This window comes from Pipistrellus hanaki, assembly GCF_964339955.1.
Source record: "Pipistrellus hanaki genome assembly, chromosome: 7".
Lineage (NCBI taxonomy): Eukaryota > Metazoa > Chordata > Mammalia > Chiroptera > Vespertilionidae > Pipistrellus > Pipistrellus hanaki.
This window is the reverse complement of record NC_140509.1, coordinates 80,041,625-80,059,232: the sequence shown is the minus strand read 5'-3', so window position 1 is coordinate 80,059,232 and position 17,608 is coordinate 80,041,625. Positions and strand designations below refer to the sequence as shown.

Genomic DNA, 17,608 nt, shown 5'->3' with positions numbered 1-17,608 from the left:
AGCATCTTCCACGTCCATGGCTACACTTTCTTCTAGATAATAAGACTGGCTCTAGCTCCTTGGGTGCCCGTGGAAAACTGAAAATTCCAGAACATTTTTACACAAGTAGCCAATTGAAACACGAACCAAGCCCAGTGTGCCTTCCTGCCTGTGTTATGGTACCTTCCCTCCATTTCCTGGGAGATCTTTAAAGATCCTTCATTTCACTTTGCATTTAAAAATGAAAAAACATGTATCTATATACAACCTTGCCTTACTTTATTCTGCCTGCATAAGAAGCTGCACTATAAGCAAGTAGATACTTCTAAGCCTATGCTGCTCACTGTATTCTAATGAAACTCATTAATCCATTGACTCAGGATATGAAGCATAATTAAAAGTTGGTGATGTAAGTAAAAGTGAAATACAAGTTAATGGTATAAAATTTTAAATAAGATTCCTATTTATAATTACTTGTAAAAGACCCCAAAAACTTATTGTATCGTCCCACAGAAAAGAGCCTCAAGAATCCTGAGTGCTTTGCTGTGGTCCTTCTCACTGGTAAGGAGAAAAGGCAGGGTAGGGATCTACTGACTGCAAATCCTGTACACACCAATTGGCCATGTAGCCTTCTCCATTGCTCTCACCAGAGTCTACCAGCTTATGCTGAATGGATGAAATAAGACCATTATCATTTGGAGTCAGAATTGGTGATTTCTAGCAACTTAGAGGGGAAGGACAGAAAAAAAATAGTGACCAACTGTGTGACTTTAGGATCTAAATTGTATGCTATTATTTATAATATGGAGGTAGTACATTTCACAGGGCTGTTATTCCTTATTAAAAACAGGCAAAATCAAGCATCACTCCTTCACTCTCTACCCGCCATGCTTCTCCCATACATCCATATCTATTTAGCGTAAATATGAAGTGGCTTTAAAAACCTGCCATAACTTTCTTGGACAATGTGTTTAAAATGATGGGTTGCAATAAAAACCTTACTGATAAAACAGAATAGAAGGTATCTATCACATGGAGTAAAGATAAATACTGTATGTACTAGGTCACACTGTAAAATATAAGTCAATAGGGTAATGGTTAAAAAAAGACCAAGAAAAGGAAAAAAAAGGCCAAACATTACTGTAGGATAAATAGCACTATATTTGGAACCATAATGTATATTCTAATTCCATGATACTGATGGTCCTTTTAACTGACCTGAATGTTGGTTTCAGCCAGTGCACACGAAAGCAGCTATTATACAGAAGCAATTCTCACTTGGGTAGTTTTTATGCCAAAACGACTATTTTTTCCTCAAAAAAAGTTTATTTTAGAATGAGAACATGTCACTTATTATTTTTAAATCCTAGTGCATTCAAGGCAAGTGGTCTTGGTACAATGAAATCATGATACACTTCAGTGATTTTTATACTGAGTCACAGACAATATAAAGGCACATTTTACTGAATAAAAAAATAAGTGTTAAGTTCTTGAGCTTTTAAATTAGAATTTCATAAAGTGCTTTTCATAAAGTCTTATATATTATAGTAATTAAGTGGATATAATTTCCTTAACAAAGGCACCTTGTAAAGTATTGGCACATGGCATTTTGTCTTGCCCATTTTCCCCTTTCTTCACTTGTCTTCTCTTCCACTTAAAAATTTCCTTAACAACTCATCATCTGAATAGCCAGCCATGTTAAAGAATAAGGTGAACTTTAACTTGACATTTTAAAGGTCAAGTTTTAGGCTGTTTTAGGAGTTGAGCAATTTCTCTAGTGTGTAAACGGATTCTTAATGATTTAAAGAAACATTCAAGTGGCAAATTTAGAGCCAATAGACTAATTCAGAAGTCCATAATTTGAGGTGGTATTTCAAATACATGTTTTATCTTCAAGGATTTCTGCTGTTTTCTCAGGACCATCTGCATATAAGTTGACAGCTGCCACAGGTATAATATTAACTTTATCCAACGGAAGAATTCCTCTGAAATACAGAAATTAAAATTGGTAGTAAGATAGGGCTACTTCAAGGTTATAGTGAAACTAGAGGCCCTTCGCATGATATTTGTACAAGAATAGTCCTTCCTTCCTTCCCCTGGCTTCACTCCCAGCAGACTGGCAGCCGGTACATCCCTGTTCCGGGCCCGCTCCAGAGCCAGCAAGTCCTAGCTTCTGTCTGGTGCACCGCTCCTGTAGCTCCTTCCGCTGTCCCCTTCCCCCTCATAGCCTGTACATGCAAATTAACCTGCCATCTTTGTTGGGTTGATTTGCACACTCACTCTGATTGGCTGTGGGTATAGTGGGGGGCATGGTCAGTTTACATGTTTGTCTATTATTAGGTAAGATATATACCTGGGGTTATATAAATTAAAAAATATATATATTTTATTGATTTTTTACAGAGAGGAAGGGAGAGAGATAGAGAGCTAGAAACGTCGATGAGAGAGAAACATCGACCAGCTGCCTCTTGCACACCCCCTACCGGGGATGTGCCCGCAACCAATGTACATGCCCTTGACCGGAATTGAACCTGGGACCTTTCAGTCCGCAGACCAACACTCTACCACTGAGCCAAACCGGCTTCGGCTGCTTTGCTGAATTTTACCTAGTTTATAATGATTGTACAAACTCTTTGAGTCCAAGTTCACTTTAAGCAAACTGAGAAAATATAAAGGTCTAAGAGGAAGTTTCTTACTTAGTACTGTAGGAAAGGAAAGGGTAAAGAATAGATCTCCAAGACAGGTAGTTAGAGCTCTAAACTTGCACAAGTTGGGCAAAAAGTAGAATTACCATATGACCCAGCAATCCAACTTCTGGGTATTTATCCAAAGAACTCCAAGACACAAATTCAAAAAAATATATGCTCCCCTATGTTCACTGTAGCATTATTTATAATAGCCAAGGTATGGAAACAACCTAAGTGTGCACTTATAGACAAATGTGGTACATTTATACAACAGAATAGTACTCAGCCATAAAAACGAAATCTTACCATTCACAATAGTATGGATGGACCTAGAGGGTATTACACTAAGTAAAATAAGCCAGAGAAAGACAAATATTGTATGATTTCACTTACATGTGCAATCTAAAAATATTATAATTAAAACAGAAACAAGCTGATACAGAGAAAAAAAATGATGGCTGCCAGATGGGAGAGACTTTGGGGGGATGGGTGGAAAAGGTGAAGGGATTAAGAAGTACAAATTGGTAGCTACAGAATAGTTTCAGAGATGAAAAGTACAACGTAGGGAATATAGTAAATGATACTGTAATAACTATGTATGGTGTTAGGTGGGTACTAGACTTACTGGGAGGATCACCTTGCACGTTATATAAAAGTCTAATCATTATGCAGTACACCAGGAACTAATATAATATTGAATGTCAGCTGTAATTGAAAAATACAGTAGCTACAACTCAGTTATTAATTACTAAAAATACTAATGTTTCAAAAGTAAAAAATACTTACTTGTATTCACAAACTGGGAAAAGCACCTTTAAGATGGTTATTACTATAGCTGCTCCTATAATTCCAACCACCATGATGTTCAAAAACATAAAGAATACCGGGTAAACACTGTTCCAGAACTTGCACAGATCTTTTCTGAACTTTTCCATCCACTGACACATCACCTAAAAGAAGACTTTTGATTAGATGTGCAAGTTTCATTTGAGTTCTAAGAAACTTTAAAAATCATATTCTAATTTTGGGGTAATAATATTCTGTATCTTGATTGGGGTAGTGGTTACATGGATGAACTTAACTGTTCTTTTCAATGAGTGCATTTCATTTTAAACATACCTCAATGAAGTTACTCATTATTTTTGAAATTAAAATTCTAAGACAGAAATATTACTATCCTTTATAATTTTTAAAAAAATATATTTTATTGATTTTTAACAGAGAGGAAGGGAGAGAGATAGAGAGCTAGAAACGTCGATGAGAGAGAAACATCGGCCAGCTGCCTCTTGCACACTCCCTACTGGGGCTGTGCCCACAACCAATGTACATGCCCTTGACTGGAATCGAACCTGGGACCTTTCAGTCCACAGACCAACGCTCTACCACTGAGCCAAACTGGATTCGGCACTATCCTTTATAATTATTTATACTGTTCTCTAACTATACACCAAGTGAAAATAATTGCTAACTAATCAGAGGTTAGGCTAAGTCTATTTTATACAAAATGGACTGGAGTCAACTATGTATTTTCAATAGTTGGAGGACCAGAAAAGGAAAAGAGAAAAGGAAAGAGAATCTCAGTATTAGCTCTTGGAACACATGGGGAATCTGTTGTGTGCAAAGCATGTTGCTATAGTAAAGAGAAAATAACGATACTAAGGCAGCACCGCTGGCCTGGGCTTTGAAAGCAGTGTGCTCTTGGGCTACCTTGTTCTGAGGGAAGTGAGGTTGGCAGGGAAAAGATACGACATAAGAGTTCAGGCAGCAAAAAGTGACCTGGTTTTTTTCAGCAACCCCAATCTTGAGTGAGAACTTCTAATAATCATCTCTGGAATCCTAAGACTAACCACAGACCCTGCTCATTTAAATGGAGATTATTTTTAGTAAAGGACTTAGACCATATATACAGAGATATCAGGATACTCTCTCTGAACCCTGAATATTTCCCAATCAGCAATATGTCATTCTTAATATGTAAGTACTTAGTAGGTGCCAATGCATATTTACATCTGTACCCTTTTATTAACCCTAAGGCACTGCTTAAGTGTTGTCCCATTGCACAGATAAACAGACCAGGCTTGTCCAAGATCACACAACTAGTAAGAGGCAGGCAGAACCAGAATTCAAACCTAGGCAGTCTGACTCCAGAAAGTGCACTCTTACCCAAGTGAGCTTAGTCACTGTGCAAGGTCCTGAGGGCACCATGCATGTGTGTGCAGCAAGGTGGGAGTCATAAAATAAGCACACAAATGAGGAGGTGAGAAAGGCAGGAACTGAAAATCCAAAACAAAATGAAATCCAGTGCTTTGATAATCATTATTTATTATTAAATGAAACTTGAACAAATACCTAAAAATACCACATTAAAACAGTTATGAATTCATTATTAACCCTGTCCCATGGTTCCAATCCACATGCTTTTCATTTCATTATGCTCTTTTCTTAAAAACCATAAATGTTTATAATGTGAAGCCAATCCAAAACATCTACTTTACCTTATAGGAAGATGGAGCCTCTGCTCTGAGAGGAGTTTCAGGTAATTTGCCAGGTAAAGCATCGCCATCTACGGTGGTTTCCACATTCCTGATAAGATACTGGCTGGTGGTCTGTAGTGAACTCACACTTTCTACAGAGGAGAAAGAGCCAAGTTACCAAAATGCTAGGTGCATGCTGGTGTCTCTCCTACCAGTCCTAAGATTGCTATGCCGGTAACATTTAGATAGCAAGAATATAAATCTTTCCATGGGAGAAACATAAACGTATTTGGTTACTCAGATTTACGTGTAAGAAAGGAGGCATAAGACCATTAAAAGGAAACTATAGCCTGGCTGGCTTGGCTCAGTGGATAGAGTGTCAGCCTGTGGACTGAGGGGTCCCGGGTTCGATTCCGGCCAAGGGCACATGCCTGGGTTGCAGTCTCAGTCCCCAGTGGGGGCGTGCAGGAGGCAGCCGGTCAATGATTCTCTCATTATTGATGTTTCTATCTCTCCTTTCCTCTCTGAAATGAATAAAGAAATAAATTTAAAAAAAAAAAAGGAAACTATAGCAGTTATAATTCTGTCACATAGTCAAATTTTTAAAATGATCACTTCTTCCTTTAAATGAATGATAGTCTTATTACATAGTATATGATTATTCAGAGTAAGAGTAGGTAATTACAGCAAAATATTTCTATACAATCAGCATGGATAATACTCTATTAAGACTTAAAACAGTCCTCAAATGGATATATAAAGTAATACATGTTAAAAAGCATTTCTGAAAGAAGCTTATTTCAAACATATTAATTATGATTTAAAAGCTACCAACTACTCAATAATGGCCTTTTAAAGTACCTTTTTTGGAAAGGTTGGGAAGGGTAAATAAAATGTCATCATCTCTGGAAATGGAGTACAGCATGCTTTTTTCCAAAGGTAGCGTGTAGTTTGAATGTCTGAGTATTCCCTGGTTCTTAACTAAAAGATCAATTTCAGTAACATCCTTTTGTTGAGCCTATTAAAAAACACACAATTATTCTTTATTTTAAATAATGGTACAATCCCCTAACATTTCAAAACTGAAATTTCCCTCCTAATTTCTGTAACTAAGAAACTTGTCATATTCACACAATTTCTTCTTATTGCCCCCCCCAAGCATTTAATTTGCAACTTTAATCATACTCCTGTGTGCCACAGTACTCATTAATATTAATATATGCTTGCTTTTAGTTCTACTTCATTTACTTAGACTTAGCCAGAGGAAATGGTAGCAGTTATGAATCAAATTTAATCTCTTTACTTACTTGCTCTATTTATAATGTTGTTAAAGTGATATAGACATGTATGAATATGGTCATTTCTTTTTAAATTAAGATTTCAAATACTAAATAAGTAAATGCTAAAACAAATTAAAAAATTCTAACTGATTGGAAATAGGCAACATTAAGGGTACCTTTCTTTCTATGAAGTCAGAAATAAAAAGTAAAATAATTGAACACATGTATAAAAACTAACACAAATCTTTACAATTTAATTCCCAATTAATAAGCATATTATCTTACTTGTTTTCCATCAATCTCTACTACCTCCTCTTGAATGATAATTAGTCGCAAACTGGAACCAGATGTCATAGGCCACTCTCGAACTAAAATCCTTACACTGACAATTCCAAAATATTCTTTTTCATTCGAATTTTCATTCTTCACTATATATAAAAAAAAAATGACAGTTTTGAACAAAAAATGCCTATAAATCTGCTATTGAATTTGATTATTTTGATAACATTTACATAGAACAAGACAGTTGTAAGCTGATTTCTTAGGCTCTCTTCATCTCTGAGCTCACTGATATTTCAGATTTATGAAAACAAAGACAACATGGAGGATCATTACAATGCTTACAGTAATTTGAAAGGGAAAACTGCTTGATGGTCTGTAGATTTTGTAGGAAACACCACACTGGCAACATCCTTCCTAACCAACTTGGCTTAACTATTATATTTACAAAGCAGGTCAGAAGACACAGTCAATGCCATGTGCAAAGTAAGCACATTGATTCATTAATTCATCCACAAAATCCAGTAATAGGGCTCAGACAATAAAGACAATGTTACTGTTGGAAAGGAAAAGAAAGGAAAGGGGAAGAAAGCAGGAAAGCCCTGTAATTGGTCCCTATTAATGGATGACAGGATAGGATTAGCTTTTGACCATGTTCCTCTCTAGGAACATGTCCCGCCCAAGTAGACGGGGTGTGGCTGTTGTAGCTAGTTTACAGAGCTCTTGGCCTTACTAAGGCAGGAAGTGCTACAAAAAGGATAAGTCAACAGATACCAATCAAACTGGCACAAATGAACACTTAGTTTCTGTCCCTCAAATGTTACCATCTGAGGATTATTTGCCAAAATGTAACAAAGAAGGATATTTTAAGTGCAGACCCAGTGGTTTAAACTGATTCTGTGCCTTTAAAGGGCCCATTCGCTTTATCTAGAATGCCCTATACTTTTTTACTCTCCCCCAAACACATTTTAAACATAAATTCCAACTTAGGAAGTTCTAGCACTGTATCCTTACAATGCTGAGTTCTTACCTTTTCTGATTTTTAAAGCACTAATGGCAGCTCTTTGCTTATAAACCTGCCTCCGGGACTAGCCTAAATTCCTTGGGAGTATGCATCAAGCTTTTTGTTCTATAGCTTTTGTTAAACAGCGACTCCATTCACAATTATAAACAATTTAAAGTTAATATAAATGTTCAAACACCGGGTCTCGTTCTAAATTCTAACTATGCATTAGAAACACCTACAACAGTAGGGTAACAGAGTCTCATCTCAATCTTAGTAAATCAAAATCTCTAGATAGTATAGACCCACTTTTGTAAATTTTTTAAATAGGTGCAGACATTTCTATAGAGAACCTGGCATTTTAGCTCAGCTGACTAAGTCTTCATAAAACTTCCTCACTGACCTTGCTGATTTTTGTTTTTTTTGTTTTTAATATATTTTATTAATTTTTTACAGAAAGGAAGGGAGAGGGATAGAGTTAGAAACACCGATGAGAGAGTCATCGATCAGCTGCCTCTTGCACACTCCCTACTGTGGATGTGCCGGCAACCAAGATACATGCCCTTGACCGGAATCGAACGTGGGACCTTTCAGTCCGCAGACCAATGCTCTATCCCCTGAGCTAAACCGGTTTCGGCTGACCTTGCTGTTTTATTTGTTAAAAAGATAATGGCCCCAAACTTCTCCAAACTGACAAAAGACATTACTGGTAAGCCACAGATTAAAAAACCCACACTTGGGCACATCATAGTAAAACTACTGAAGACAAAGACAAAGAAAAACAATATTTAAAGCAACCAGGAAAAAAACAGAAAATTTTCTCAATGGAGCAATGACACACTGATTCTCAGCAGAAATTATAGAAGATGACAATGGAACTTAAGTCTTTGATGTGCTGCTATAAACTATGCTTCCAGTAAAAACATTTCCTAAAGGCAAAGTAAAGATGTTTTCAGACAAACAAAAGTTTACATAATTCATTGCTAACAAATCTGCACTAAAAAAAAAAAAAAAAAAAAAAAAAAAAAAAAAATAGTAAGGGGAATTCTCTAGGCAAAGGAAAAATTACCCCAGAGGGGAACACAGAGATTCAGGAAGGCATGAGCAATGGAAAGGGGAACTTTTAGGTTAAACAAATGAGTACTGGACCATAGGAAACGACAACATCATGATGTTGTACACAGTGAAAATGCATGACAATGACACCACAAAACCAGAAAGAGAATAAATGGAGTTTAAGTATTCTAAGGTTCTTGCATTGTTGGGAAATGAAAAAAGTACTAGTTTATTGATCTCAAGGGTAACTATTAAAAGAACAGTAAATTATTATAAAAACCAATCAGATGAAGGAGAAGGATGAAAAAAAATCCCAAAGTATTTGGAAATTAAGCAATCTATTTCTATAATGATTCACAGAGCAAGAAAATACCAAAACAAATAATTTAGAAAACACTGCAAACTAAATGATAATAAAAATTTATAACAAGTACAGGCTATAAGTGCTCAGAGAAAACCTTACTATCTTAAATAGATACATTTAAATATACATCTACATATTTCTCATATTTTTTATTTTATTCAAATAATATGGTACATTCCAATGTAACAAATTTTGTCTTTCAACAACTCAAAGAATTTAAAAGTTAAAAAGAAAAACATGCAGGCATAGGAGGAAAGTGAAAACTAAAGAATCAGACAATTTTTCCCCCCACAACTGTGAAAAGCCACTTCTCCAGATTTTGCCTCTTGTTTATAAATTTCCATTTATCATCTCTATGGACATTCTTACATACTACAGATGCAGTTCCATCAATGCCAATCTCATGATAAAATATGCCAGAAATAACCAAGGTAAACTGAAAACAGAGTGTTAAAACCATTAGTAATAATGTATATTATTAATTTAAAATGAAAATATATAACATCGAAGAACGGTGTTTTACTAATTTACAATTATTAAAAATAGCAAAATTATGGAAATAATTTAATAGTACTCACCTATCAAAGTCTGACAGCTTATTCGGGTTACACCACTATTTACAGGGAAGTCATTTACATACACTTGTCCACTCTCATAGGTTATGTTAAGAACAACCTTAAAATAAAGCAGCATTACATATGGTTTATAAATGACAACTCTTCATATAAAAAATACATTATTTAAATTAAAACAGGCTGCATAATATTTAGCTAAGTGATATATTAAAAAGAATCAAAGATACAAACCTGTTCTTTAGATACCTCCCCATCATCTTTCAGGGTAGTTACATTAATTCTGATGCTGTTCTGAAAATAAAATATATAAATTGAATAGGTATGCATTTCACAAAATGAAATTAAATGTTCTTTCCCCCCTCAATTACATTTATGGTAAAATCACTTACGATAACATTAAAAGAACATTTGTAAAAACACATTATTTTCATTTTACTGCCTTTTTTATGCTCCTACTTACAATTCTAATTTTTCAAATCTATATACCTTTTTTTGTCTTCTTCAATTTTACATCTGGCATTTTTATTTTTTCACAAAATAGTATTTTATTTATTTTAAGTGTTTTTATTGATTTCAGAGAGAAGGGAGAGGGAGAGATAGAAACATCAATGAGAAACATTGGCTGCCTCCTGCATACTCCTTCCTGGGGATAGAGCCTGCAACCCAGGTATATGCCCTGACCAAGAATTTAACCAGTGAACTCCTAGTACATGGGCCAATGCTCATTTAACTGAGCCATACCAGCTGGACCATAATGTAACATTTAAAAAATATTTCTATTTTTATTGAATTTATTGGGGTGACATAAAATTATATACCTAGGTATCAGGTGTTCAATCCTATATAATAAAAGGCTAATATGCAAATTGTCCCCTCAACCAGTTCAACTGGGAGTTCGACCAGGGGGCGGGGCTGACTGGCCAACTGCCCTTGTCCCTTTCCCGGGCCGGCCCCCACCCACGCATGAATTCGTGCACTGGGCTACTACCTCCATAATAAAAGATCTAGATAGTGTATTCAGATTGTGTGTTCACAATCCCAAGTAAAGTCTTCTTATGTCACCATTTATCCTCCCTTAACCATCCTCTACTCTCTGCACCCCTCTTTTCCTCTGATAATCACCTTACTGTTGTCTGTGTCTATGAGGGTTTATTTTTTGCTTAATCCCTTTACCTTTTTCATTCTGCCCTCAGCCTCCTCCCCTCTGACAGCCTATCACGGATGATGATTGTGATATATAGCCTTTATTACACAGACATATGTTCCCTCTATTCTCACTTTGCTGATAGCTTTTATGGCCCATCCATGAAATTCATTTATTTGGGGTGGAGGGGTGTCCCTCAGCCCGGCCTGCACACTCTCCAATCTGGGACCCCTCAGGAGATGAATGACTGCTGGTTTAGGCTCCATCCTGGGGACTGGACCTAAACTGGCAGTTGGACATCCCCCTTGCAATCTGGACCTGCTGGCTCCTAACCACTCCTCCTGCTGGCCTGCTCGTCCCCAACTGCCCCCCTTGCCAGCTTGCTTGCCCAAAACTGCTTCCCCTGCTAGCCTGATTACCCCTAACTGCTCTCCCCTCCTGGCCTGATTACCTCTAACCGCCTCTGCCTTGGCCCTGCCACCATGGCTTTGTCCAGAAGGACACCTGGAAGGTCTCCCAGTCTCATTAGCATATTACCCATTCAAGTATAGATGGGTGCTGGATTTCATCAGAAGCTTTTTTCTCATCTACTGATATGATCATGTGATTTTTATTCTTCATTTTGTTTATGTGATGTTATTACATTTATTGATTTGTGGATATTGTACCAACCTTACATGCCCAGAAAAAAAATCCCACTTGATCACGGTGTATGATCTTTTTAATGTATTGTTGGATCTTGTTTGCTAATATTTTGTTGAGAATTTTTAGCACCTATGTTCATCAGAGATATTGACCTATTTAAAATTGTTGATGCAGCCAAAACCTGTTTGGCTCAGTGGCAGAGCGTCGGTCTGCGGACTGAAAGGTCCCAGGTTCGATTCTGGTCAAGAGCATGTACATTGGTTGTGGGCACATCCCCAGTAGGGGGAGTGCAAGAGGCAGCTGGTCGATGTTTCTTTCTCATTGACGTTTCTAGCTCTCTATCTCTCTCCCTTCCTCTCTGTAAAAAATCAATAAAATATATATTAAAAATAAATAAATAAAAAATAAATAAAATTGTTGATGCAAGCAGATGTAGTGTTATTTACAGTGCTGCATAATATTCCATCACATGATTACAATGCTGCTTATTTATTCCACCATCAATGGACATTTGAATTGTTTCCAACTTTTTGTTTTCATAAACAAATTTCTCTAACCCTTTTAAAATTGTCCCTTGCCGAGACCGGTTTGGCTCAATGGATAGAGTGTCAGCTTGGGGACTGGAAGGGCCCCGGGTTCGATTCCAGTCAAGTGCATGTACCTTGGTTGCGGGCACATCCCCAGTAGGTGGTGTGTAAGAGGCAGCTGATCGATGATTCTCTCTCATCGATGTTTCTAACTCTCCATCCTTACCTCTTTCTCTCTGTAAAAAATCAATAAAAAATAAATATTTTTAAAAAAGAGGTTGAGTTGATTCCAATAGCAGAACAGGATTTTAACATGGTAAGGCCCACGCCATCCACTAAACCTGACTTTGGTACACGTCCCAACTGCCATTGGAGCCTAGGAAGCTTTTGCACTAGTGATTCCTCAGAATCAGCCCAGCTTTCTCTTAACCCACCCTACACTAGAATTAAGCTGGAGTCACTAAACTCATCTCTACAACAAACCAATAATCAATAAGCCATCAAGTTAATGGCTATACTGTTTTGTATATGTACAAATTCTAGTAAAAAATTTCTGTTTTCTAACGAGAGGACCTGTTAACTGTAGACTGTTGTTCTTACAGCCCAGAGATAACTCTCCAATGATGATGATCTAAGAAACTGTTTTATAGCTCCTGCCTTGCAGTAGTAAATACACTGTATTGTTAATAATTAACTGCACTTACATATATCACTTGCCTAGTAAAAGATGGAATTTGTAAAAGACAATTAAAAGACACTAGCATAGTGTATTTTCTAAAGGACCAAGTTCAATTTTAGGGGTTCTTCTGAATGATTACATTTCAGAAGAGATTCTAATCCCTATTGCCTCCTGAGGCAAGTTCAGAGCTAGGTCGTATTTGTTACTCTTTCTGGGAACCTAACTGAACTGGAAGTTCAGGTTTACCAGCCAGAGTGGTATATACTTAGAAAGTGGGTGGCAGAGGGCACATGCCCAGGGGCATGAAGGTGGCAGCCAATAGATAATGTTTCTTTCTAATCAATGTTTCTATTTCTCTATTCTTCTCCTTCTTCTTTCTCTAAAAATCAATAAAAATCTATTTTAAAAAAGAAAGTGGGTGGCAGAACTGAAATTTCTCCTCACCCATTTTCAACTTTTCCTCTAATTTCTTTATTCACAAGACAGAAGCCTGGTACACAAAGTTTGTGCACAGGTGGGGTCCCTCCCTGGGCCTGGCCATAGATCAGGGCCTATAGGGGACTGTCTCGCCCAGTCCCATTGGGCAGGGCTGCTAGAGTTGCTGGCTGGGGCCAGGGGGCCTGCTGGCTGCCAGACAGGGCCTGTTGGACAGGGCCAGAGGGACATGGGGAGGGAGGGACCAGGGGAGGTTGGCTGGCCATGGGAGATTGGCTGTGGGAGCCCACTGACCATCAGGGGGCAGCTCTTGCATTGAGCGTCTGACCCCTGGTGGTCAGTGCACATCATAGCGAGTGGTTGAGGGGCCTTAGCATATCATGAGCATATTATGCTTTGATTGGTTGAACAGATGACCAGACACCTAGCATATTAGGATTTATTATATAGGATAGCCCTCAGGGACACAACCACTTCCTAAGAACCAAGATAATAGATATCTAGTTTAAAATAAATGAGTAACTTGAGGGAAATATATAAAATAAATATTAACACATATAAGAAAATAAGTGTCTTCTGGATGCCTCTTTTGGGTGACCATGTATTTTAAAATTAGAAGAATATACTATAAAATGTTATTAGTTTTATAACCTATTTAACTTCAACTTCTGACAACTGCATATAAAAACAAAACAAAAATGTTTATAATCCAGTAAATCTGAATCACTGAGGGGAAATAGGGAAAATATTCCTGACTTTAACAAATTTTCTTTTATCTTAATTTTTTTAAATTCTTCATTGTTGAAAGTATTAAATATATCTCCTTTTCCCCCCATTAATCTCTCCCTGCCCACTCCCTCCCCCCAACAAACTTTCTTACATTTAGATTAGGGTGGATACAAAAATGAAGAGATGAGCAAATATGTGATAAAGCAAGTATAATAAAACCTTAATGGTAGTCTAAGTTTATCCTATTCAATATGGCACCCACTAACCACATGTAGCTTTCTTCATTTAAATCAAAACTAAATAAGTAAAATTTTTAAAATTTGGTTTTTCGGTTTCATTGGCCACATTTCAAATACTCAATAGCCACAGTAGTCCAAATGGCTACTGTCATGGGGAAACAGACCATACACCATCGTTGCACAAAGTAATATGGGTGACCACTGTAAAATTTTTTCAAATGTTTTGTACATTTGAAACTTTTTACAATAAAACATTGAAGCCCTGGCCAGTTTAATCAGTGGTTAGATGTTGGCCTGCAGACCAAAGGGTCCAGGGTTTGATTCAATAATACAATGAAAAAGTTTAGCTCAACATATGACAGCTTCCCATATAAACATTTCCACAAAATGAGATTCTCCTTCTAGCGAATCCACATTCATTTAATCTATGAAATTCTAAGTTTAGACCTGAACTTCCCAAAACTGGAATGAAGGGGTAGTAATAGAGAACTGAAATGATGAACTAACTAAGAGACCACAGTATGGAGTATTTTCAGCTTGCAGTCAAAATGGATTTTTCTCCCATTATAGGGAAGACTCAAATGTCTTTCGGGTTCAAAGTGACTATAATGAATCTTTAAAATTGGGAAAGGGGGACAACAATGTCTTATTTGAACTTCAGAAGTTATTTCACTTTTACTTATTGTCTTAGTGATTGCCCACCACCTTCCTATTTTTGACCGGGTGCAACTGTGGTCCACATACACTTTCAGTTGCAAGGGCTTCTTAGGGCTTGCACTGTTGTGGCTTTTCTGAATGCCTCCGCAGTACTGAAACTGAGGTAAGTCTGTTATGTTTGTACCGGGGAGAGTAATAGCATAACTCCAAAAAATTAATTAATAGTGGCATTCATAGTGTCAGCTGTCTCTGAATTCAGAGGATTCAAACCCTGACTAGTAAGAAAGGAGGTACCGGTATTCTCTTTCCATTCTGGGAAAACTTTTCCCAACCTAACATTCAACTGATGAAAGGCAAATACTGGTTTAGGTCAGCACGATTCTAGGGCAAAACACATACACAGCCGAAACTGGTCTGGCTCAGTGGATGGAGCGTCGGCCTGCAGACTGAGGGGGTCCCAGGTTTGATTCCCGTCAGGGGCATGTGCACTGGCTGCGGGCACATCCCGGGGGGGGGGGGGGGGGGGGGGGAGTGCGGGAGGCGGCTGGTCGATGTTTCTCTCTCATTGATGTTTCTAGCTCTCTATCCCTCTCCCTTCCTCTCTGTGGAAAATCAATAAAATATATTAAACACACACACACACCAAAAAACAACAAAGGGGGGAACCAAACACCCTTCAATACAAGGATGCGATGGTTCTCACACTGGAGCTGACCTAGGAAATCACCCACTGAAACAGATCCCCCCCCCCCCTACCCCCCCAGCGTCTGGTCAGCGCCTCTCTGCCAGGTCCCCAGGGGATGCCGGGCAGCTGGTCCCACCAAGAACCGCTGTGCCAGCGCCATCTGCCAAACGCACGCCGCGGCGGGCTACCTGCCGGCCCCGCCTCTGCCCCCGCGGCCCGGCCGTCCCCGCCGCCGGCCGGTAAACAGATCCTGGAACCGCTCCGGCGCCCTCTCGGATTGAGCAACTGCCGCATTTCCCGGGCGCAGACACTGCCCGGCCCCGGCCCCGGCCCGCTCCGCTCAGGGAGGAGCCATTACCGAGGCGGCGGGCACTGGGGATCGCGCATTTTCGACGGCCAAGCCTCATCGGGATGCGGACGACCCCGAAGTTCGGCGTCGCGAGGCTTACCCACACCCGCCAGAGCCCCGTCCCTCGCTCCCTGCCCCCTCCACGCCCCTTCCACTTCCCGGGGCGCTTCTCCCCTTCCTCCTTCGGGGTGAGGACCGCAGCCCGCGGCCAGCCGGCCTGAGGGGGGGACGTCCAGGCGGACCCCGCGGTCCCCCGGCCCTGGCCTCCCCGGAAGGTTCCTACCTTCGGAGCTCCGGGCGGCGACGCGTCAGGAGGGCCCGTCTTCAGCCATCCTGCGGCCGGCAACGTCGCGAGCAAGAGCAGACGGAGTGCGAGGAGCGCCAGCGGAGCGCCCTCCATTTTGGACTGGCCAACGGCGGCCGGCGAGGTGGGAGGAGGTCTGGGCGGGGCGGGGCCTGGTGGGCGGGGTATAGGGCGGGGCTTGGCGGGGGCGGGGCTCCGACGGCTCGGGAAGAGTGGACCACGCACGCGCGTCACCGCCCAATGACGAGGGGCGGAGTCAAGTCAGAGACAGTCCTGTGGCGTCATTGGACGGGCGCTCTGGATTGGAGGATTTCTCCACCTGCACGAGTGTTAGCGTTCTCGTTGTCATTATTTTAAAATTAGTATTATACTGCATATGCACATAGCTATATCTCTGTGTGTATATATATATTTACCTGTGTCTATGAAGTGAAAATAACTGCTGTATATCAAAATACTATATACATTAAAAAGAAGATCTATCACGTTTAGCGGGGAAATTTTATCAATTTCGCAGGTCTCACCCTTAGCTGTACATGGGGAATTGCCTGGGGCAATTTTAAAAATTACTGTCTGAAAAAAAAAATTACTGTCTGGGTTTTTTCCAGGCCACCGAGTTCCTAAAAGCGAGAAGAAATCTACCCAAGGTTGTTAAAAAAGCATATTGTAAATTAGCGTCTGAGAAAAATGCTATAAGATGTTTAAAAAAATGTAAGATATTGACAGGAATTTAGGAAATAATTGTCAGAGACTGTGAAAAGCCTGAGATTTTGCCCTATTTTCAAATTAACAAATTAGCTTGCCAGTTTCATGGGTGCTGGTGTAAGATATGAGACCCCTGGGTCAGAGCCAATCATTTACTACAGTATAGCAAGCAAGCTGCACGAGTACCAGCACATTTGCATCAGTTCCATTGTCAGATACGACGTTATTGGAGGTTATAAGTATGTAAAAAAAATCGCATAAATGAGAGTCATCAGCTTGTAGAGGGGAGTTTGGGGAATAAGCTTTGCATAGAAACTCTCCACGGAGGCCAAAAGAAGTTTGTATGTCTTCTAAGTTAAAGATCATTGACAAAATCAGGAGAGATTTGGGGCTGAAGCCTACGTGTTGTTTTTTTTTTTCCTCCCAAAATATATATTTTTATTGATTTCCGAGAGGAAGGGAGGAGATAGAAACACGAATGATGAGGGAGAATCATTGATTGGCTGTCTTCTGCACACCCCCTAAGGATCCAGCCCAACCTGCACGTGCCGCTTGGGAATCGAGATCTCCCAAATGTTCCTAAGGTTATGCAGCCACTGAGCCGCACTTGCGGGGCGTGAAGCCTGCGTTGACAGCTTGTGGCTCTCAGGACCCACCATCTGCTGCTGTAACAAGTGTAGCCTCTGACATGGACACGATCAGACAGGAAAGAACTTCCTGTTAACCATCTTTCTGGGTAGCAAATTGTACGTTTAAAGTTTTTTATTCAGAGCGACAACCTGACACTGATTAGGAAATGCCGAGTCTTCGCCC

At 39.5% G+C, this 17,608-nt stretch overlaps 1 protein-coding gene across 1 annotated transcript; it reads right to left on the bottom strand.

The window, feature by feature from the left end:
• Positions 1-1,120: 1,120 nt before the first annotated feature.
• On the bottom strand, positions 1,121-17,222 carry GINM1 (glycosylated integral membrane protein 1). Its single transcript, XM_084890162.1, has 8 exons — positions 16,070-17,222; positions 9,929-9,988; positions 9,701-9,797; positions 6,706-6,848; positions 6,002-6,158; positions 5,162-5,292; positions 3,453-3,616; positions 1,121-1,964 (listed from the first exon to the last, which is right to left on the bottom strand). Exons 1-8 carry the CDS (start codon positions 16,184-16,186, stop codon positions 1,853-1,855), a joined length of 981 nt encoding a protein of 326 aa, XP_084746288.1. The 5' UTR covers positions 16,187-17,222; the 3' UTR covers positions 1,121-1,852.
• Positions 17,223-17,608: the final 386 nt, after the last annotated feature.

Excerpts from the sequence above, each read along its gene's own strand:
- GINM1 (XM_084890162.1), bottom strand. The coding sequence starts at position 16,186 with ATGGAGGGCGCTCCGCTGGCGCTCCTCGCACTCCGTCTGCTCTTGCTC. Across the intron at positions 6,849-9,700 it reads AAGCTGTCAGACTTTGATAG|TGAAGAATGAAAATTCGAAT; the intron begins GTGAGTACTATT and ends TTTTATATATAG. Across the intron at positions 5,293-6,001 it reads TCCCAACCTTTCCAAAAAAG|AAAGTGTGAGTTCACTACAG; the intron begins GTACTTTAAAAG and ends TCTCCTCTGTAG.